The sequence below is a fragment of the Rhipicephalus sanguineus genome, chromosome 6, assembly GCF_013339695.2.
Source record: "Rhipicephalus sanguineus isolate Rsan-2018 chromosome 6, BIME_Rsan_1.4, whole genome shotgun sequence".
NCBI lineage: Eukaryota > Metazoa > Arthropoda > Arachnida > Ixodida > Ixodidae > Rhipicephalus > Rhipicephalus sanguineus.
The window spans coordinates 152,675,931-152,700,284 of record NC_051181.1 but is presented as its reverse complement, the minus strand read 5'-3'; the positions used below and the strand labels follow the sequence as shown (position 1 = coordinate 152,700,284).

General features: G+C 48.4%; 1 protein-coding gene across 1 annotated transcript in view; it reads left to right on the top strand.

Moving 5' to 3' along the window:
* The window catches only part of LOC119396813 (protein krueppel-like), a 185,065-nt gene that overhangs the window by 46,756 nt on the left and 113,955 nt on the right, over nucleotides 1–24,354 (top strand). Inside the window, exon 2 of the mRNA XM_049416636.1 lies at nucleotides 22,699–22,867. Coding sequence (XP_049272593.1) covers nucleotides 22,807–22,867 — 61 coding nt within the window. The 5' untranslated portion in view covers nucleotides 22,699–22,806. The remainder of the gene's footprint in view (nucleotides 1–22,698; nucleotides 22,868–24,354) is intronic.

Genomic DNA, 24,354 nt, shown 5'->3' with positions numbered 1-24,354 from the left:
CATACTCCTTCTCCGGCTGAGCATGTTCGCCATCTCTCCGCTCCCTCTGTTCGCGTCGTCAACGCAATCTGACCTCGTGCCCCTACTGGATTCCACAGCACGCTGCATGTGGCGCCTGATAGGATATTTCTGCACACATTATTCATGTAGGAACGGATGTCATGACGACTTCAGGAAATTTTACCACCTAATTAATTCCTATCGCAATAAAAGGAGCCTTCGCGTATAACGAAGGACGAGGAGCAGCGCATGAGGTAACTTGAAAATAGATGTTAGTGCATTTTTTATACAGGTGGACTCGCTAGTTGTTTTAGGGACGAAGCTCCTTATGCTGTGGGTCTGTCCATCCTCCGTTTGTAGCGTTGTAGTAGCCACCTCTAGCTCGTGAGAAGCGCGCGTTCTTGTATGCAGTAGAAGACGACGACGTTGACGAGTGAGACTCTCGTGCGTGTTCGCCTGTGTGGCATTCTTTCTTCTTTACTGCGCGCGTTCTGGTATGCAGTTGAAGAAGAAGACGACGTTTCAGAAGGAACGCGCCATGAGGCTCTCTGTTGGCACGCTTTCTCTTTAGCTCGGAGTCGCCAGATGGACGACAAAGCTGCGGAACGGAGGGCACGGAAGGCGGCGGCAGCGCGCGCTCGCAGACAGAATCCTGAGGTGAGAGCCCGCGAGGCCGAAGCTGCACGTCGACGCCGCGAAGCAGATTCCGCCGTTCGAGCCCGCGAAGCCGAAGCTGCTCGACAAGCTGCATGGCTGCGGCGAGAAGACCCCGCCGTTCGAGCCCACGAGGCCGAAGCTGCATGACAAGCTGCAGGGCTTCGGCGAGAAGTCCCCGCCGTCGATCCCGCGAGGCCGAAGCTGCTGGACAAGCTGCACGGCTGCGGCGCGAAGACAGACCCCGCCGTTCGAGCCCGCGACGCCGAACTTGCACGGCTGCGGCGCGAATCGGATCTTCAAAATGTGAAGGACCGTGAAGCGGCGAGAGAGCGCGCGTACCGGCAGGCAGAACCCGAGGCTGCGCGAGCACGTGAAGTGGCTGCAAAACGCATCAGGCGGGCTCTGCCCAAAGGCGCCGACGCGCGCTTCCAGCGGGACTTCCTTGATAACAGTTTCAGCCATAGTTGAGGTGTGGGCAACAGATTGTGGCTCTTAAACAATCTAGTCACAATATCTTCCATCAAGAAGGACCACGCTCGCGCCAATGCCATGGCCGTGCTGCAGCGCGAGTTTGCTTCGCCCCACTCATCGTCATTCACCATGTGGATATGATTTGATTTTTTTCCTGTTAACCCAGCTACTGATCAGTAAATTATGATAATAACCAAGACTATGCTCGCATAGTCTCGGGTATTATATGGCCACTGTCTGCTGGTTTTTGCCGGCGCCCTCATGTTTCGTATATCTGTATGCATGTATATATGAATAAAAGCCACAAAGAAAAAGGTTTTCAGAAGCGCGCCGCAGGGGATTCAAACTTGGCACCCTTGCCCTGCAGCGCGCCGCGTTATACAACTCTGCCTCACGCCATACGTTCTCACTAACGGCGAGCTATTTTACACGCACCATTTACAGCTGGCGCTGCGCAGAGCTCGGGGTACTTCAGTCTGTCCAATATTACTAGCGAGATGGCGCCAACGACGCGCTCTAAGGTAACACTCCTCGATTTTCTTTCAATTCGAAAACTACGCATGAGACGCGCACTAAAATTTGGGCCATTTTCGCACCCACCCGCGATGTGAAACGCCGGGCAAACAATGCGTCGAACGCCATAGCGCGGCAGAAGACTCACAGGCGTCACTCCACGCGCCGCAGTTTAATATTCGCAATGCCCATAGACTGTCGCGCAACCGAGCGGAATTCAAGAGCGTCCTCTCGAGGAGGGTTAGTAGACGACAAAATGGCGGCACTATGCAGTCGCTCCCTTGTTCGGCTGTGCTAGCCTCAATGTTAACGCGTTGGCAAGAAAGGAACACTACGACTTTGCATGTTCCCTGCATCAGTGAACAAACCGGGCTTTCCGTAACACGAGAAATCTGATTCGTTCTTGCGAGACGCGAAGTTTTCGTGAAAATACGTGGCAACTCGCGCTTTCAATGCGAGCCCACAGTGTACACATACTATCAGCTTCGCGAGGCTTTCTGTAGCGACGTAGGTAAGGTAAATGTTATCGTCTGACATATTCAGTTGAAGCTCACCCTGTTTTACTTGCATATATAATTGGCCAGTGTTTATTGTAGTGCATAAGTCCCATAACACTGTACGCGGGAGGGAGGTCGCGCGGGCTCGCGATGTGCTCATGTATAACTGAGCGATCTCAAGTTGGCGATACATTAAATTAGGGCCTCTATCCTTTGTCAGAAAAGTGCTGTTACGAATCGTGCGAGCGACGTTTCAATCATTCGAGGACGCGTCTGCTCGACGCCTTTCGTGGAGCGAACGCTTTCTATCCACGCCGTCCTTCGCCAGTGTGTTGGGTTTCATAGCCACCACTGCGCCGCTTGTTTTTGTACGTTTGTTGATAGGTGGCAGCACACTGCAAGCGATTTCCTTGTTGACCGGTCTGAGAGCAAAACGTTCTCCGCGCCCAGACGTCTGTCTAATTGTAAACGTGGTGACGCGGAGTGGTCGAAGTCGTTCGGCGGAGGAAATTCTTCAGATTGCTTTCAGCAGTGATGTTGAAAGAAACCATCTTGACGACGAGGATTTTTCACTGGACGTAGAAGACTGTGAAAGCACCGAGAGTGACAGCGACGATGAACCACCAGCTGCTAACTCACGACGAGCGAGTTGCACTGCACGTCCCCTCGTGCGTTAATGTTCTTTCACGCTCGTAAGTCACTTTGATTGTATTTATTGTATAATATCCTTGAGCGAGATCGAAATAAAAGCATAGTTCCTCTTGTGCATTGCATGTATCACAATTATTGTGATACATGCAATGGAGCGCCGCATGCCGCCAACACGCCTGAGCTCGACCAGCGAAGCGAAATGGTTAGAGCGATGGAACGTGCAGGCACGGCCACAATCCACGCCTCTCGGCGAACTTCTTCGACGTTGCGAAAAGCATACGTGTTTATTCTTTTCGATATTCATGTTTCGATCGTGCTGACCGAACCTGCAACATGCGAGTGAAGTACACACGGCTAGAGTCTCAGCATGGCTGTGACACAAGCACTACTGAATGGCATGCTAAATGCTTGTGTTCCGTTGAAGACGTAACTCCGCGTTTTCGACTGCGCAAGTAATGACGACGGGGTATTATCACAGAACACGTTTATGTTTGCACGCCATCATCACGCGCAGCAGCGATGGCGCTACTCGCTGGCGGCCTACTACTGCGGCAAATCCGTCAGGCAGGCTTGGTACGTACTACCTCGGAGTGCCGTTCAGCTCATACGTCAATTCTAGTTCATACAGGTTTATGTAGCACGCACAGGATTTCGCAAAGCATCGTTATGCACGGTAACGGAGCTGAAATATAACCTTTCACTTCGCAGCAAATAATTAGGTGGCGAGTACTTAGCGCTTTCCATGGTTTGGGAAAGTATTTTAGTCTCATGTCCATTTCAGCGCAGCTCATGACTTCATCCGGTGAAAGTGGCGCGGTCCGTACGTCCGCACGTCCTATCTGTTTCTATGCTAACAAACGGGTTGACCCTCCTCCTGGCGCCATATTGAAAAGCACGGCGCGCCACCTATAGTTGGTGGGCATTGCGAATATCTATATGTGAATAAGAGCGTTGGGTTGTGCATGTAGTCGATACTTGCAGCGCGCTGCTCAAACACGATGATGTAACAACTGACAGTTCGCGCTCTTCCTATTTGTGTGTTCCTTTTGTGCGTCCTTTGCGCTCGAGCGGTGCGCTTCAAGTTTCGAGCTGCTTGCCGTTCTTCGTGTGATATTCCAATCTTATGCTATCGAACTCATTGACTGACCCTTGTGGCGAAACTGTTTTTCTTTTATTCGATGGAACGCATCCGTATGCTTCAGTACAGTTCATATTATACAAGCATGGGCGCGTGGCCTAGTGGTCAAGACACTTTCTTGCGAACAGCGGTTCCGTGGGTTCAAGCTCCAAGCCTGCAAGGGATATTTATTTCGATTTATTATTTATTTGGTGCCCGCCGGCTGTGGGTGATGAGGATTTTTTGAGTGAGCGTGCCACGTGTTTTTCCCGCGCCGGTGATTTTTTTTGGAATACCACCAGCTTCACAGATAGGTCAATGAAAGCTTCGCTTGAAAACGAAAACCAATCCAGACGTGACACGACGTTTTGGTACTGAGCGCGCGCGACTTGTGCCGGCTTGCACTTGAGGACGCACACCTATAACGCATGTCTGCTTGCGTACGCAAACCCGCGCGTACCCAAGCTCGTGGGGCCCTCAGCGCTTCCGTATCCTGCTCTAAAACACTATCTCCTACTAACAATGTGGTTCGTTTCTTAAACTGCGCTCCTGTACCACTTTCACTTAGTTAAACGGCTCCTAATTTTTTATTTGCGAAAAAATTGTAGGCCATATATTCTGATGCCCTCCAACGCTTACATAAGCACAACTACCCTCAACTTGTTACCACAATTACTTAGACAGTTTTCTTATTTGTGAGTCATTTCAATGTAACTTTAGAAGCCGAAAGCAATTCCCCCTCGACGTGCTCGTGTTCGAAGATGGAACATGCCTTGCTGTCATAGCATGTTTTTTAATAACAATATTGCCCAAGTAAACGACCAGTGTTCAATTTACCCCCCCCCCCCCCCGCGGAGTACCACAGCACTGGTCACAGAGTAAGGGGAACTCGCAAGAAGTACAGTACGAACAATGCCTAATGCACAAAAGTGAGTTCTTACCATTCCGAGGCCACCGTAATTCAGTCCGGCTGGTGCGTGCTCATAGAAGAATGGGCGATTGACAATGGATATTGGTATTATTATGTGTTGGTCATCAGTGTAATAGGCACTGACTACCTCTTCGTCGTACAGAGAAGTTGTGTGGTCCTTCCACACATAGCGTAGTGTTAAGACGACGAGCTGCTATCCATGAGGGAAAAAGTCGGTTCACTGGCACGTCCGGAAGTTGTGCTGCGCCAGGCGATCGACAACATATTACGCGAAACTCCTTCACTTGCTTCATGAACGCTTCACGTACAAAAGCATGCTAGTGGTTTATCATCAAAAGAACATCGCAGCAAGCCAACTGACTTGAGAAAGTTTCGCATGAATAAACAGAACTTTTGATGGTTAATGTAGGCGTACGTGAGCAGAATCTTTGAAGGCCGATATTGGGAAGGTGCTGAGGAATCGAGAAGGGGAGGATGAGGTCTATTGTTCCAGACATGACGAGACTTTTATTTTTCATTTACTTTCTTGAGTAAGAAAAACTGTTTTACAAGATATTTGAACCTGGCGCTTGCGCCTTGGAAATATTTAATGAGCATTAAGCTTCGCATTCTTGGAAGAAAACACGGCAGTTGATACTGTGGTAGCGATAGCACCTAAATGGCCAATGGAATTTAAGACGAATGTCTCAAATACATAAAGAAAGGCGAAATGTCACCGTCGGCGGCGTGGACGTCAATACGAACAATGCGAACAATCACGATTATGTGATGGCGTCACTGTATGACTTCATGACAACGTCACGATCTAATTAGCACCCTGCAGCATAACACAGCGAACACGGGTGTGTCATGTTAAAAATGAACAGTAGCTTTAACTGCAGCGACTGAGTGGATACAGCGCTTCCATCCTGAACACCATTATGAACATTCAACATCCTGTTAGGCTGGTCATATCCTAACGGAAAAAAAATTCAATTGCACTCGAGCTGAGCTCCTATAGTATGCATATAGTATCCGAACAGGCAATGTAGCACAGTTTACACTCTTCTCCTGCGGCGTTACTATGCGGCCCCTTTGTTACTTTGAGGCAATAATGACGATGTTTTGTACCAAACAATAAATTGTAAATAGCAAGTAAAACTGTTTAGACACTTTTTCTTTGTGACACACTATGTAGAAAACAGCTTTAGACCACGAAAAATGCCAAGTGGAAAGTTGCGGAACTTTTATGTGAACGTTCTTTCGTCGCGTGCACAATTTCGCGACACAAGAGCGTCGTGTTTGATGGAGGCTGTTATATGAACTAATTAGTATTAAAAACATGAAAGACGATTAACATCCTCCATAATACGACATTTAAAAGTTTAAGAGAAGGTGTACCCGTGTCTTGCTTTCGCGCATATCCTCCATTGGATATTTCTTTGCTTATACGTTGCTTTTTTGGCGTGATGCTTCACTAAAGATAAGCTAGTTCACCTCAGCTGTGAAGAACCGTCGCTGTGGAAGTAGACCAATTTTTCTGCTGCACGACCGATAAGCTTTCGTCCTTCATAACGATAAATGCGGGACGCTACGCTGAAGAACACTGCGAAATCTCTACAGAACTTTCACGGCTGGTGTCTGGCTCCATTGCGTTCCCCTTGATTAGCCCTTTCTCTACAGTGAAAATAAGAAAGCTATAACAAATTAGCCGAAAAATTCTTTTTGCTCAATATGTAGAGCTTTTTAGTTTCTGAATTTCGATTAAGTGGCGTTTTTCATTTAGCTAAATGCGTAAAAAAGGCAGCCCGACGGTGCCTTCACCGCATGGCAATATAATGAAAGATAGCAATAAAATGAAAGCCAAGACACAAGTGGCACAACATGGACAAGTCTGGCCATCTAGCGTCAAGAAACACAAGTATGACGAGTATAACAGTCATTGATTCCATGTGGGGCCAATTTCAGTTCATGACAAGTTAAGCCGTCATCGGCCATATTGGCACAGAATCTCATGCCAAATACTCTCGTCAACGAGAGTGAAAAGGTTACACAATGTGACTTTTGAACTATTGCGTTGGAGAGCCAATACGGCTATTGGCGAGCAGTAAATACGCGCAACAATCGCGTAGCTATCATACGCAAGTATAAGATCACTACGTAAAAAAAATATCGCAGAAACTCGCGTCATGTAGAGTAAATGCGCAACATCTTAGCTTCCAGTTGTGACGTCATTTCTTATTTTTTGCTCGCTTTTACTTGCTCCCCGTAATACGTAGACGGCGGCGGTTGCAGTATGCCACCCGTTTCTTAGAAATGTGGGTTCTATGTAAATGCACCTCCGGTTCACAGCTTATCCTGGACTGCTCTTGCTGGGCTAAACAAACTGTAAAATGAGCTGGCTGCAGTCTCCCCTCATCGGCAGGTCAGTCGTTCGCGATAGCATGTATTTATAATAGAGGCACAAATTTTATTGCCGACGGAAGGCACGTCTAGCTTCAGTGCCCGGCACTAAGCACGCAGCCAAAATGTAGGCCCGGGTGCCCACCCGTTAAATTATGCACCACCTCAACTTGTTCCGGCGGCGCGCAGTGGTAGTGCACTCTGCTTAAAATTTGCGGTTGATATGGTGGATTCGTGGGCGTCGGTATTATTGCACTACATATTTACATAACTGCACTAATCTTTCTTCAGCTTTTTATTCGTATCCCTTATTCGATCCCAATTATAGTTGTTGAGATCTAACGTAACGCAACCTCGATATGATTAGGAGGGACGCCGTAGTGGAGGGCTCCGGAAATTTCAACCACCTGGGGTTACTTAACGTGAACCTATATCTGAGTACACGGGCCTCAAGCATTGTCGCCGCCATCGAAAAGGCTGCCCCAGCCCCGCGGCTGCCCTGTCAGCAGTCGAGTGCCATAAGCGCTAGAACATTGTGGTGGGTCCCCTCCCATTTACTGAAGATGTATGGCGCGAACCAGACCACCGCCCGATCTGCTACCACCGTGGTGAAGCGGGTAACACATGCCGCATTTGCCAGTATGTGACCTGGGACTGCGTCGTTTCACCTGCAGCGAGGTAAGCCCCCGCCTCAGCTGCGGCGATGTAAGCGACTACGAGACGTCGCTAGCTAGCACAGTCATAATAGCAACCACGACAGATTTCTCAGAATCCGTATCCGCTATGCTACATATTGCCACATAGCTGGCAGAACACCGGCCCAGCCTGTGACCATTATTCGAAAAAAACCTAATGCTTGCACTAAGTTGCGCAAAGCTTGGCAAAGCGATGCACGGGCCCGTCTGCGCTCGTACTCCACGTCGATCGACACGTCTAACGTCGATATGCGCGGCACATTCCTCATTCCCTTTCCCACCCCTTTTATACACTATACTATACAAGGCTAGGCTACGCTCTGCTAGCGTGCCGGATAGGTCAGTGGTTAGGACGCTCACCATCGGATCGAGGTTACACGGTTGTAATCCTGCCTCGTGAAGAACTTTTTTTTTCGGCAAGAATTTTTCCCTTTCTTTCCGTCTCTCTGTTTGTTTCTGTTTTTTCTTTTTTTAACTTTTTTTTTCGGCAAGAATTTTTCCCTTTCTTTCCGTCTCTCTGTTTGTTTCTGTTTTTTCTTTTTTTAACTAGCTCTCTACTCATTATCTCACCCCTCAGGGTTATGGGCCATAGAGGTGAGTACTACGAAAAGCCGCGCAAAATAAACAGGGACAAGTGAGACACACGCACAGGTGCAGACTAGCAACTGGAAGTTTATTGAAGGAAACACAAATATAAGTAACAAGAAAAACCACGTGAACGATTAGAGGTTGGCGGTTAGATAGTCTATCTCTAGTTTGTGTAACGTAAGCGAAGGCCTTGCAACGCACATGCTGCCATACTTGTGGATGTAGAATGCCTCAGCCACTTCTCGCGCTGTCCTATCTTTATGCCTTGACAACACCTTTGTTTCATGCATCAACGGGTGACATTTGCAAACTTTGCAATGCAAGCACAGATTTGATGAAGGCTTAGCCTTCAGCGAAGCCCTGTGATCCATTAGACGATTGTTCACACACCTCCCGGTTTGCCCGATATAGCATTTTCCGCAAGACAAGGGGATGTGATAGACAACACCCTTGCCGCATCCAACTATGCTATATCGGGACGTGTGTGCATTTGACATCACCTTTCTGTGACGTAAAATGCACTCGCCGAACATGTTGTGTCCACGGGCCATGTGATCAACTGGGAAGATGCTTCCGTCATCGCCACGGAAAAGAAACTCTTTCCAAGGCTTCATCTCGAATCATTGTTTATTCAAACCACTGCGCACACGCTGAACAAGAGCTGTGGTAATCTTCCGCCTGTGTATGCCCGTTGCCTCAAACATGTGATTAGACAACCTTATAAGTAAGCGAAGTTGCTTCACATGCTTCATTGTGAACAAGGCTCCCGTGTGGGAGCCGAAACGTCTTTTTAAAGAATATATTTTTACTTTTGGTCGGCGCTGTGTTTCCTTCGTCTATGTCTTTCCCCGGCCTGGCGGGTTTCCGCCAAACTCTCGACTTGTCCCTGTTTATTTTGCGCAGTTTTTCGTAGTAATGGAGTACCAACTCGCCCACCACTCAGTCCTTTTAGAGGTGAGTAGTGGGATTTTCCCAAATACTGTGTCCCATACCCGTTTATGATGATGATAGTTTTCCGGCAGGGTCGACATTACGGCTGACTCAAGAAGATTCGCTGTCAGAAAAGAATAGTAGCAGCTAATGTATCAGCGGTTGCCGTTGCGTTCAAAACTGAAGATCGTCCTGCCGCCGAAAAGGACTATTCCCAACCCATTCCGACTATGTTTCGAGATGTTGCTGTCTATGCAGAAGCCAGAATGGAAATCTATGCCACTTAGACTCGATGGCGCATCGTAATAGCAGTTCCATTCACTGAAGCTACCGTCGTCCGATGCCGCGACCTGAGCATCATGCAAAGCCAACAAATAAAGTACTTGACGCACTTTTCACAGCCACATCAGATACTGCTTTAGGCAACAAAGGGGCCGTTGCCGCAAGTACTCCCCGTCGGCCGACACGCCTAGCTTCGAGTTGCGGGGCTTCCTCCTCGGCCGAACACACATTCTTAGGACGCCCCATGACACTCTAGGGTCTGGTCGCATGATCGGGCAGCGTGCCTAGACAGCGGAGTGGTTGGGACGCTCGCCTTAGGATCGAGGGTACGCTGGTTTGGATCCTGCCTCGTGAACAATTTTTTCGGTAAGAATTTTTTCTTTCTCTTTCTTTCTACCTTCTCTACTTTCTTTCGTTCATGTTCTCTCGACCTCTTTTTTTTCTTCGTGCATTTCTTTCTCTGTATTTCTTTCTTACTCATTCTATCTGTGCTACGCTTTACTATACCCCTTCCCTCATCCTCATCATCACATCTCTCCTCCTCACTCTCAATTCCTTTCTCAACCCCCTTGCTACACTATGTAATACATGGCGGTAGCGATGAGTAGTGGGATTTCAGCAAATTCTATCGCACATACCCGTTCATAAGGATAATACCTTTCAGTCAGGGCCGACATTACGACCGGCAGAAACAGCTTCGCTATTAAATAAAAATTTGCGAATCTTGTACTAAGCCGCGCACGGCTTGAAAAAATGAAACTGGACGACTCTGAAGAATAATCTGGTTGCCTCTAGGTTTATCCAAGCCTTAGCTGCGTGATGCAGGTTGTTTCTAGGTTGTTTTAGGTCGTTACTAGGCTTCATTTAGGTGATGCTAGATTGTTTCTACGTTGATTCTCTGCGCAGAGAGGTTCGAACTAAACCACAGACAGTCACAGACACGACATGGATGTCCAAAGTGCAGAACCAGAAACTCGCCCTGAAACCAAGTGTTCGAACCTCTCATAGATCTATGGGCACGTCGTTGTTGGCGTATGCCTTCCATGGCCTCGGAGTCTTCTCGTAGCCGCCTTTGCCTTTCCCGTTACCAAGTATTACCTTGTATGTACTCGGGGTCTTCGGCTCGCCGCCATCTCTTGCAGCCATTTGTTGTTGGGCTGTGTGTTGGGCAATTTCTATGGGACCAGTGGTGAGTAGTGGGATCTACCCCATTTCTGCGGCACGTTTGTTCGGCTAACAGTTGCCTTCTTCATTTTAGGAGCTGGCTCGCCGTGAGCGTTTAGGAGTGGCGCGCCGGAACCTTAGTTCCAGAGATGACCGCTACAGGCGCAGCTCGCGTGAAAGAGAAGTCTTCTTCCTCTTGTTCTTCGAGCGCCTTGATGATGATAATAACCCAGGAAAAACCACATATAGCATAGCCAACTGTAGCATGAGGCGCTCGCTCCACTCTGGCGCGTGCTCTGCTTTGATAGGAGACAGCTAGAGGGCCACAACTGCGCGCTTCTTCTCTCTTTCGACAGTGCTCAGTCAGTGCGCTTCGATACTAATAACATGAACGAAGAAGACAAGGCGGCGGAGCGGAGGGCTCGCAAGGCAGCAGCAGCGCGGGCTCGCCGCCAAGACCCTGCGGGGAGAGCTCGCGAGGCCGCAGAGAGACGTCAGCGTCGTGCGGACCCAGAGATACAAGCCCGCGAAGCCGAAGCAGCGCGGAAGCGGCCGCAAGAAAACCTCGAAGAGGTGCGCACGCGGGATGCAGCGGCCAAGCTCCGAAAGCGGTCGCTACCTTAAGGAGGTGGCGCCGACGCGCGTTTCAAGCGCGATTTCCTCGACCACACGTTCGGCCACAGCTGCAAGGTCTGCGACCGCTTGTGGTTCGACAACTACCTAACCAACCACAATCGCAACTATAACAACGTGTGGCTTCTTTATATGACAATAGAGGAATTGTACGGAGCATTCACGGTTTACGCGATTATATCCGAGCCAGCTCCTCAATCATCATTCACTTCGTGGATATAGCGTGATTTTTTAGTGGACCAGCCGTGAGTAATCAGATTTACCCAATTTCTGTGGCACATACCCGTCTATGATGATGATAGTTTTCTGGTTCGTCAGGCAAGGAGCGATTTGCTAGACAGCCAAGCTGTTAAAAATGTGGAAGCAAGCAAGATATTGTTTTGTCTCGCATGGTCTACCCCGACAGTCCTAATCGCATGATCAACTTATATCCATCCAGGTCCTGCACAGCTCAAATATAGCAACTCTGAGAGCTTGTACAATAATGCATAGACATCTTTCGCGAATAACATTTAGTACACGGCAGCTACTGTGCGCTACACAAAATCAGGTGAGGGTACTTTGCCACTCAGAGAGAACCGCAAACGCAGTTCAACAGATATAACGTTCACTTAGTGTGATTTCCTTGAAACACGTTAAGCCAAGGAGATCAAGCGATAATTACACGGCGCGGTACTCCGCATAAATCATCTCGCCATTCAAGAGCCCTGGGGCTTTGCTAGTAGCATTAGTGAAGCCGAAGAGTAAAATATTTCACATCGGCGTCGACAATCGTCGCCTGAAAAACGTACAAACAAGGATGCACGCTGCTTCGTGCAAGTACTTCGTACGCCCCAGATTTCTTAGTAAAGCAAATTGTTTACCGCGATGTATCTGCATACACGTTACCAAATCTTCCTGCTTTCGGAAGACTTCGGACAAAGCCAATGAACATAATTTAAAAACTCGAATCGTCTAAGCCTAAATTCAACAACAGGTTATTACAGCTACGAAGCACACTAAGTTGATGAAGCTGCCGGTTTCCGAAGTATACACGCCAGCTCGGACGTTACGTGACGTGACGTTCCGTTGGATCCGCACACGCCAGCCCTGTGAAAAGCGATGTAGCTGGTCAAAAACGAGGCGACACAAGTGCGCCATGCGCGAATGCATGACGCTCTGTAATGTAGATACGCCATAGACGTTTGTGCCGTCGTGACCAGTGAAGCGAGCGTCCTGCAAATACTTTGATCAAGGATGGTATGAACAACGCGTGCGAAGGTTCGTTGACATGCCTCTAAACGTCGGGGAGTCACTGAACTATAAAGGCATCGGTTGTTCGAGTTGAACACTCCACTTGGCGTTCTGGGTAATATCTGTGCGTCGGTCAGTTGTAGAAAGTAATCCCAAAACGCGGAAACATTTCCCAATCACCGAGTTTCCTTTCGAGCATACGCAGGTCATTATGCAGAAAACACGTAGCAGGAGGTGAATAAAATGCTATGAATCTGTGATAAATTCTCCTCCTTCCGAGAAAGCTGAAGTTGTTCAGAGAAAGACAATCGGCGTGCCTCATACGTCTTGAGCTCAAATGTTATTGCCAGGATCTCATGGACTTTTAAGACGAACGCCTAGATGGCTCATCAAACGCGAAATTTAACATTCCGCATCCCGAATTGGCGGCGTCTCGCGTCCCGCGGCGTCGGCGACGAGTGATGCAAAAATCATCATCACGAGATCACGCCACCGTATGACGTTACGATGACGTCACAGATCGGCAAAATTTGTGACATCGTGACCTAACATGATGACGTCATCACATCGCATCATTGCTTAGTCAAAGGTGGTTTGATCACGGAGGCAGTGCAAAACTAGGAGAGGTGCCTCTGATCTCGGAGGCAGTGTTTCAAAAACCACCACGTTAACCGCAGAAAGCTTTCGAAGTGTGGCGGGGAGCATCAATACATCGGCCGAGAGCAAAAAGAAGATGGTTTTCGCCTTCGAGTCGTCTTAGTGAATGCATAAGGGATTGTGTGAGTTTTTACTATAATTCAGCATTAAAAACCGATAGAATCTGCGCCAGGTTGGCTTGCTGCAATGTGAAGTGACTGACTTGAGTTTTCTTCACTTGAGCCCGGATGTTGTGCCATAATAGGGGAGATGGCCAGCGCGATCCCTTCCTAATCGCCATGCAGCGAAAAAAAATGGCAGTGCGTGAGGCAGAACGAAAATTACAGCATATCCACGGGTGAATTACGAAGAGCTTGGGCGAAGCTCCTGAAGCAATCATGGTTACACCGTGAAATGCTCAGTGGTTCCGCCCAGCAGTAATCAAAGCGATACGCCGCTTTGATTATTTTTCCTTTTTTTATTTTTTTATTTTTCTTTTTCTTGTTCTTTTTTATTTTTTATTACTTTATTTTTTTTATTTTATTTCTTTTCTATCTCTATGAGACAGCGCCATCTAGTCTATCGTCACCCAACTGCAGTTTGCATGCATCTCTATGGAACAGCGCCATCTATTGAATGATACAGGAGACGCGACGGCGGGGACATGCCGCATGGAGCGACGACCGACCAGGTGATGCTATAAGGAGCTTGGCCCCTAAAAGGAGACCGCCTTTGTTTATTCTCTGCCGAGCACGAAACCTAACTTTTCTTCTCTCCTGCGTCCCTGTTCTACTCCTCTAATCTGAATTGTGTCGCAACCAGAGCTCTACCCCGCGTGATATATCAGTCAGTGCGCTACACTCCTACTTATCCTGACGTACCTAGCCATCACATAGTGCCTGGCAAGTAGACATCTGAAAGCTCCCTTACGCTGGATTCTTGGTTTTTGTTTGTTACTCATAGTGCAACCGAATGCTTTTGCCAAAACCATCCCGTCAACTGTTCTCAACTATATGTTTGCTCCCAAGAGGCTAAGGGTTCTGGTGAGCTCGCAGTTTGCGGTGTTCGTATATGTACAGTTCTCAAGTTGTACGTATTCGTTTTATGAAGACTGCGCTGTGGGCATTTGATTCCAACTAAAATACAGCTCAAACGCAAAAAACCTGCACGCTTATCGAGCGTCCAGCTGTGCGGCGTTCTAAGACTTTCAAATATTGGTACACGTAATGTTTAAATTGAAACTGAGTAGAAATTATACTACTGTATTACATTCCCCGACACATGAAAGGCTTGAAACATATTAGTCTGCATTTTCAGCACTTCGCTAGGTGAAGATTCTGCAATTGTTGTTCATCTTGCTGTTGCAAAAAACCTGTCTCAGCGTTATAATAACGACGAAACCCCAAAATAAGGTGAAGATAGCTGGATCATAATATCAGGCAACTTTAGCGATATAAAGAATCATGAATTTGTAATCTCGAAGTCCGACGCCACGCTCAACACAATCACTCTTCGCTTTTATCTATAGATTAATTTGTTTGAATATCTGATATATCGTGGGGTTCTCGTGTATAGGCGAAAGAGCTCCTAATTCCTTGCAACTGAAAACATAGATCCTTTGTGACTGAGACTTTAAATAAAATTACTCACGCTTATCTGAAACTCGAGAAAAGTCAGCCGCTTTCAAAAAACTGAAGGTTAGCCACCATCGGCCCATGAGTCTTAACAAAGTGTTCGGTACTTATCTCTACGTACTGCATCAGGGATGTGTTATTGTGAGAATGATGAGCTCGGACAGCAAATGCAACTTCAGCGATCACCTGTAACGAACTGATACTAATCAGACGCCTTGAACCGCGAGAGGTAACTTTGTTCTTTAGTACTTCGTGTCATGAACGCGTTTGCGGATAAAAACTGCGCTAACCCATGTATCCTTCAAATAGTAATTCCTGTGTTCCATCGCATATTCTTCACGACTAAGCATAAAAATACTGACCGTAAAAGTTTTCGACGAATTCGGGTTCCAGTCGATCTCCTGGACTCCCTGTTTGGACATTAATTTCGAACAACTTGACCATAAAACTTTTTCTAAAAGTGGGAGTGAGCCAGCTTGAGGAGTTCAGGGTGTCCATGAAGGTATCCTGGATTCGGGACGTCATGCGCCTCACCTCCTCCATCATGTGAGGTTTAACCACTGTAGAGTGAGAAAATATGCAAGAACATCAGGTTACCTAAATTTTCATCAAAAATAGCGGTACCAATGTGAAGGAAATTCAGCCCATTAACAATAAGACGAGCCATGGGCAGGAAAGAAAGAACGAAAATTGCACAGCGACAATATTAATTCAGTAGCAGATATGTAGTTATCCTGGCACTGTTGTTATGCTGGTCTCGCAGCTCGCATTTGACGGGTCAAAGCGTCCGCTATCCAGCCAGTCAACGGTCGAACACTGGTGAACATTTAAACAAAACTAACTTTAATTAGCAGGAATAGAGATACATTTCATTTAAGACATTCACAAGCACTCGGTCCCCGTAAAAAAGCGGTGCTGTTCGTTGGGCTGGTGGGGCGAGACTGCCGCTTGCGTTTCTTCTTTCGTCGGCGGCGTTTTCTCACTCTCCAAGAGCCGACAAAGACGACGCCGAGCTCCACTCTAATGGTCGCACGTGTCGCCGTTTAAAGTGGGTAACAAAGGAAGGGGTTCGAAGATAGGAAGGGACCCCCCAGTCGGGACATATGTGGGGAAAGAGACGCTCCTTCGGCGGGAAAAGACGCTCCTTCGGCGGCACTTCAAAGGCAAACACACACAGCACATGGCCGCTCTCTTCAAGGGGGGACAGAACACTCTCCGTCTGGTGTCTGCGGTTGTTAGACGCCACTGTTGAATTAAGGTGAAAAGAAGTGCACCACTTCTGATATCGGTCGGCAGAATGTCTTGATTGCGCCATTCCTTACTTCTTGCGTTTCTTCGTGTTAAGTGGTGGAGCTTCCTCTGCATGACCCTTGACGAACAGCTCTTTCATAAAGTTGACGAAGCGTTCTCTTGTCTCCGGGTTCTTTCGTAACGTGCGTCGCAGCGAGTACAGTCGAGAAAGAGCTTGGTCTCTGTTGTTCGGAAGCCGACCTCTCGGCGAGCGAAAAGGCAGATGGGCGACCCAGTTGTTTGACCTGTCTTCTATGGCGAGGGCGCGCTCGTTGTCTTCTCGCGTTGTCTTGAACAGATTAGGTGCTAGGGAGTCATCTGATGGTGTCACTGATGAGAAATCATTCTGGGCCCGATCTCCATCCGCAGCACAGCAGAGAACCGGCGCTTCTTTCACGTTGAAATGTTTTGTGCATGGGTTGATCGATGGTCGTTCGTTGTCCAGAACGTGTGTCTTAAACACATTTACAGTGCCTGTTTTGCGTGCGCGATCCACGCAAACGTCTCCGACAATGACCCACCCGAGATCGAGCCTCTGTGCATAAGGAGCGTCGAGCGGCCCGTTTATGGTCTGGCGAACTTTGTGAACTCTGAGTACGTCTCGGCCGAGGAGAAGCAGTATTCTTGCCTCCTCTAGAGGCGGAATGTGAGTTGCAATGGCTGACAAGTGAGGGTAGTTCCGTGCGGCATCTGGTGTTGGAATTTCTTCCCTGTTGTCAGGAATCTCAACGCACTCGAGAAGAGGCGGGAGGGGAAGCTTGACATCACCCGATACGCTCCGTACGAAGAAGCCGTGAGCGATCTTTCCAACAACTTCAGTGCTGCCGGAACAAGTACGTAGTGTGTACCTGGTGGGTGTCCCCTCCACATTGAACTCGTCGAGAAGCTCTGGCCTAACCAACGAACGGTTGCTCTGCTCATCGAGTATAGCGTATGCTCTGAGTGTCGATTCAGGCTGAGACTGATGAATCACATCCACGAGGCAGATTTTAGCACATGATCTGTAGCTATCGTTGGTGCTTGCTACCTCGGTACGCGTAGATGTGACTCTCCCTTCCGAATGATCTGCAGAGCTGTTGTCGCTGTCAGCAGGTTCCGGCGACTCTGAGCACGGAGATGATGGGTGGAGCGCTGTTGCATGGTCACCACTGCTGCATATATGGCACTTCACGACCACCTTGCATTGCGACTGCGTGTGGTTTGTGGATAAACAGCATCGCAGGCAGATACCCTGCGCTCTGAGGAAGGTTATCCGCTCTTCCAATGCTATTTCTCGGAAAGCGCGACACCTTTCAAGGGGGTGGGGTCTCTTGTGATGCGGGCACCATTTTTCCAAGCTCTTCGGCTCAGGCAGCTCCTTTGGAGTGGTTTCCTGGAAGTGTTCGAAGGCGTGATCCACGTTTGTTTTCCTTGCTGATACGGATGATTTTGCCACGAGGTCTTGGTCGTAATTTCCTCTTTTTGTTGTGTGAACGAAGACGATGCATTTTGCGGTTGAAAGATGAAACTAGGATCATTCCTCACGCTTGCTTGATCTTGAACAAACTTGGAGAAAACTGAGAAAGGTGGGAATGCAGTCTTGTGTTGTTGTTTGTATTTTGTTCCCACTGACATCCAGTTCTCTTGAAGCCCGGATGGTAACTTCGAAACAATTTTGTTTACACCTCTAGCGGTATCCAAATAGCTAAGACCGGCGAGGTACGGATCAGTCTTTGCAGCCTCAAGTTCCAGCAGGAGGTCGCCGAGCTCTTGCAACTTCGCATTATCCCGGTACGGTATTTTTGGAAAGTCCTCCAATCTCCTCAGCAACGCGTCCTCAATTGCCTCGGGACGTCCGAAGGTGTCGTCTAGCCGTTTCCACACGACGTTTAAGCCCCTCGAAAAGTCATCGACGTGCGCAGATTTCAACCTTCGAACCTGACGTGATGATTCAGGACCAAGCCATTTGATAAGGAGGTCGAGCTCTTCCTGCGCAGAAAGATCTACATCTCTGATGACGCCCTTGAAAGATGACTTCCAAGCACGGAAGTTCTCAGGTCGATCATCAAACTTCGTCAGTCCAGTAGAGACAAGGTCCTTTCGGCACAGGAACTTCAGGACACCGACAAGCTCCGAGCTGGGACTGTTGGGTGGCGGCGTGTACGCAGGCGGCTGCTGATAATGATGCAAGTCCGTGTGGCGGTTTGTTGCTTCGGCATGCTCCAAGCTCTGGCTTCTTGCGTGCACAACAGTCGCCCGAAGAGACGCAAGCTCTGCATCACGTATGGTTGCTTGTTCAGTGATGTAGCTCGAAACCCGTTGTGCTCGGTCTATAGGTGGGTGCGGGCGCACACACTCCCCGCCATCCTGTTCTACGGCTGCCTCGAGTGCACTTGCCTGCGCGTCTGCTGCAGGCTGCTTCTTTCTCATGCTGTAAGACTTCAAGTTCGGCCTCAATTCTTGCTTTCTCTAGGCGCATCGCGGCCTCTTTACGACCAAACTCAGCTCTTGCTTTGACAGCTTCGGCTTGCGCGCGTGCCTGCACGGCGGCTAGGCTAATCGTGGAGGAGCCCGATCGTCGTGATCGCGAGGAAGCTCTTGAGTGGGCCGATATAGAGAACTGCGACGCTGTTTCCTGTGCATTGTCGCGTTCTTGTTGCGTAGCCTCACGTAACTTCTCGCTGACGATCGCCTCACGGTCTGCATCGATTGCCTTTTGGAGCTGTAATTCCTGCCTGGCTTCAGACGTGTTCGCCTTGTCGAGAAAGGAAGCGTATCTTGCGGTGACATGCTCGTAGCGCTCATAGCTTGCACGAAGCTGCTTTGCGGCACTGGTAAACTGTCCTTCCTTCGCGCATGACAGTCTGTGAAGAGCGGTCTCCACTTTCTTCCAAATAGCGTCTAGTTTGCGGCAGTGCTCTTCGCGGCATGTTTCATAAATTTCTTGAGCCTTCATCGAAAGTGCTGCTGTTCTTTGCGGTCGAACGTTTGATGTGGAAGCTTCATCCTCTGATGTGATATTTGGACACTCATGCGTCAGCTTGTCCTGATCCATTTTTGCGTGTTTCACGTTTTGTCTCGAAGCGGACGTATGTGAAGCAAATGGTGCTAAGCTGCGCGTTGAAGGATGAAACGAGCCCACCTTGTTGCTGCCCTTGTGCTGTCAGCGGCTCAACTCCTGGGCGATGTAATCCTTGCAGTGGGCGAATGTCTGGGCCAAACCGGGGGTCTTGCCGTGGCGACGTATCCCATTGCCGGCGGACGTTGAGTTGGCGGCCGATGGCAGTTGTCTCGCTTTTTTACTATGCTGGTCTCGCAGCTCGCATTTGACGGGTCAAAGCGTCCGCTATCCAGCCAGTTAACGGTTGAACACCGGTGAACATTTAAACAAAAGTAACTTTAATTAGCAGGAATAGAGATACATTTCATTTAAGACATTCACAAGCACTCGGTCCCCGTAAAAAAGCGGTGCTGCTGGTTGGGCTGCTGGGGCGAGACTGCCGCTTGCGTTTCTTCTTTCGGCGGCGGCGTTTTCTCACTCTCCAAGAGCCGACAAGGACGACACCGAGCTGCACTCTAATGGTCGCACGTGTCGCCCGTTAAAGTGGGTAACAAAGGAAGGGGTTCGAAGATAAGAACGGGCCCTCCAGTCAGGACATATTTGGGGAAAGGACGCTCCTTCGGCGGGAAAAGACATTCCTTCGGCGGCACTTCAAAGGCAAACACACACAGCAAATGGCCGCTCTCTTCAAGAGGGGGCAGAACAGGGCCTATATGTCGGTTGACAGGATGAACCGACAGGGTGGCTCGTTAGGAGTCCGCCATCGCGCGGGGTCGTGCTTCTTTGCTACGCCGCGCTTGAGTATCTGCAGTGTGCGTCTATGTGTGTGTACGGTTGTGCGCTGTGTGTGTGCGTACGATCGTGTCCGTATGCGCGATCAGTCGACATGCTTTCCACGGGTAAATACGGACTGGATAATGTGGCGTAGGGCGTAATCTGTTATACCGAGGACGAGGCCACCTGTTTTGTTCAAACACTAAGATTTCTGAGAAAGAAAGAAAGAAAGAAAGAAAGAAAGAAAGAAAGAAAGAAAGAAAGAAAGAAAGAAAGAAAGAAAGAAAGAAAGAAAGAAAGAAAGAAAGAAAGAAAGAAAGAAAGAAAGCGTCGTGCTTTTGTAGTTTTTCTCAGCTTGCCTGTGCACTAATGTACGAGCAGCCAGTCGGCGCTACAGCCGAGCTCATAAAGACAAGCGGATAAGGAAAAAAAAAGAAAATGTTGACTCAGTTGACCATGTTTGCATACGGTCGGAACTCTCCTGCACACTTAAGGAGAAGCAGACGAACAGGCAACAATTATTTATAGAACCTCATAAGCTTTAACGCAGCAATTGCGTGTTGCGACGACCTTTAAGTATAATATATAGCACCTTCTAAAGGGGGAATAATCTCGACACTACTGCATTTTATACAACCTACTTTGCATTATACGGCGAGGTATGTATAGTACACATACGCCTGTCAGCTGTTAACGATGTCACAACATCCGAGGACGGCACGCCTTGGAATGTACACGTTGACGTGCGGTATGCATACCATTTGCGGTTATATCTTCCGGAGCGCGACGCCTCGCCACGGTAGTCTAGTGGTTATGGTGCTCGACTGCCGTCTCGAAGGTCGCGGATTCGAATCCCGGCCGTGCCGTCCGCATTTTGATGGAGGCTAAATGCTACAAGCCCGTGTGCTTATACAGATTTAGGTGCACAATAAAGAACCCCACGTGGTCGACATTTCCGGTTCCCTCCACTACGCCTCCCTCATATAGTCATATAGTGGTTTTGGGTCGTAACACTCCAACAATTATTATATTATTCTGGAGCGCAACTTCGCGCACCTGGAATTTGAATGTTACACCTTTCTTGAACACACCATGGTTACCGTGCCAATATCAGTTAAGAAAAGGCTGTACACGTTAAGCGTCAATGTATTTGTTTCGTTTCATTATTTGTGACGTATTCTGTTAAACTTCTAACGCACTACGTACTTGGGCAACAGTGGCAGGTTCAACGTGGTTGGCAATCAATGTGGGAAAATAAGCTCTAGTATCTGGGCGAGAGTGCGCTCTAATTGATTTGATTGACTTCATTCAAATTTGCAGGATTTGGGAACTTGGGTACGTAGCGCCATCTTTCGGCAGCGGCCGTTGCGGCCCGCCGGAGCTGAATGAAAAATATGCAAAAAAGCATTATAGCCGAAGAAGAAAACTAGTTAAAAAAAATTGACACGTGGGAACCTACGAGCTTGTAGGCTCGCGGCCATTTTAATAGCTTACAATGTTGTAATTTATTAAGGCGAGAGCCTTATATGCCTCACTAAACACGAAATTTGACCATCAGTGTCGGTGGCGTCTCGTGTCCTGCGGCATCGTGGACGAGTGGTACAAAAAATCACCATAATGTGATGACGTCACCATACAACGTCATCATGACGTCACAGATCGCAAAAATGTTCGACGTCATCATGACGTCACAAATTATGGCGTGTCTTCATGTACGTAACGCCACATAATGCCGTTGTAGCGCCCTCCTTTTGGTGGCGAACAAAGCCTGAGAGCGCGCGACCTCAAGAGACGAAAATGAAGACGGCGCTTCGCAGTGGCACGTGAAGCCACGGCTCGTGTTCCCTGCTGGCGTAGATTCTGGTTCAGCCGTCTCGTTCCTTCGCTCCTGTGGCATAAGCCTACACCGTCATCACATGACATCGTAGCTTGTTCAAAGGTGGGCTGATCACGGAGGCAGTGCAAAACCGGGCAGTGCGAAACCACGCTAGGTGCACAAAGCTTTCAGAGAGTGGCGGGGCAGGATAAGTACATCTAGGGAGCGTATACATGAGCGGCCGTTCATGTAGGCTCCGTAATACATCGACTGAGAAGAAAAAGAAGATGGCTATGACCTTCGAGTCGTCTTAGGTGAATGCACAAGGGACCGTGTGATTCTTCAGACGTAGGCAATTTTTTTTTTTTTTGTCGGTTCATGGGTGCCGCTATCTTGGGATTTCACACGGATGGTTTCTGGGTATTGTACGCCCCGACATCAAAGTGACAACGCCTTGAGACGGCCAAAGCACCCGTACCACTGTGTTCACGCGTATGAATATATATGCTATATTCCCGCTCTTTTAGTTGTTACAGATACAAAACGGCGGCTTTCATAGCCGAAAAGGGCGGCCCTGAAATAGATAGTCAACCGTCATTATACTTCCTTATGCTCTCGCACGTTATGTGAAGAGCCAAGCCTATTGAAACTACTATAGCGTCAAACATTTGTGCTTCGAAACTCTAGTGCACGTATTGTGAATATCCGAGCCTCGCGATGATTTGCTCTCTTTTTCACCGAATGTGCGCAGAGCGTGAGCCAAGGCGAGGACGGCAGCTGCGGCTACTCGGCGGCGGCCCCTAAACGCGGGGAGGCATCAGCAGCAGGCGCCGTCGGAGCTGCAGCGGCCAGCAGAAGCCGGGCGATAGCTTATGCCTCCCTTTGACGCGCCCGCACAGCCGGCCCATGGATTCCGAGCATCGCTGGACATGGGTGAGTGTTTGCAGCGCCCTCGCAGTTCTTGAACACATGCAGTCAATGCGCGCACATGCGGCGGATCACCGGTTTTTCGAATATTACACACTGTTTCATCATTTGAGCGCGGCGTTGTATAACATTCGGTATTGATAAGATTGCCACACTCTCAGATTATGGTAATAGTGACGACCGAAGCGACAAGTTCACACGCACATTTCTCACATCCCCAATTCAACAGAGAACGATGATTCCTGAAGTGAGTGAGTGTGTGTTAGAATGAAGGTTACGCAGTGAAGTGTACATCATGAGACGTACGTGTACAGTGCTTGTCGAAACTTTCGAAGTCACCTCGCGAATGAAATCTGTCTCCAGGCCTTGTCACAAAACGCCAATGTCATCAAATCGCGTAATGCTCTGGAGACTGAGCGCATATGTCAACCTGCATGTGCAACATCACAGCAAGAAAATATAACGATTGCAGTACGAGGCAGCGGTACAACAGGTTCTATGACACACGAGGCATATATAGCTTTACAATTTTTTAAAAGCATCGTATATAGATACCTCTTGCGCGAGGCCCGAAACCATGCTCGAGTTGGAATCGCTTCGCTCATGCTTCCCATGGACAAGAAAATGGTTTATAACGTTTAAATATAGGGGCGTCGTGTTCGTAGGTTATCATGCAAAACTTCTACCGGTGTTTCCATCTCAGCACTTTCCCTATCCCTACAGTCAGTAACTACTTGACTTTTCTATACCTCCTGGAGAGGTGTAACTATAAGAGGTCGCCAAGGAGCTGTAACGGTAATGAATGCTTTCACACCAAGAACTGCCCGCTCCTTAACTGTCGCTTTCTAAGCTCAACGCCAGCGTTTTTTCTTTTTTTTTTTATAAGAGTAACCACGTCGTATAAGGGTAACCACGTCCCGCAGCTGCTACCATTATGGTACTTTCATAAATATTTCATAAATATACGCAAGCCATACAAGCTTCGCTCTTATATAGACCTTGCGCAGGCTTGATAACTTACAGAATGATTGTTTAGCTCTGACGCCATCGTTGGCCGCCATCTTAGGGTACCATAGCGCGTCGGGAAGGTGCGCTAACAAGAAAAGTGACAGTACTACAGCGCTGTACTTCGCCGAGAGACAAATCGATAACAGTCATAATAATTTTCCGAAAAAAAAAAGTTAACTTCAAGAGCTAAGCAATGCACTGTGCTTGATGATATCGTGTATATACTGACATCAGCGCGGCCGCCACATCTCGGTACTAGCAGTGCGAGAAGCTGCTTCCGTGAACTCACGCGTGCCATCTGCAGACTATTTTACGGATGGGTTTAGGTGCCGCCATATTGGGCTGTTAACCTTGCCGTTTTGAATCTTTAACTGAACGAACAGTGCTATACGGCAGACGTATGCGCATGAAAACGGTTGCATTGATACATTCGACGTTTTATGACCTTATCAATTCACGTCGCGCCATACAAAAGTAAGAAAACA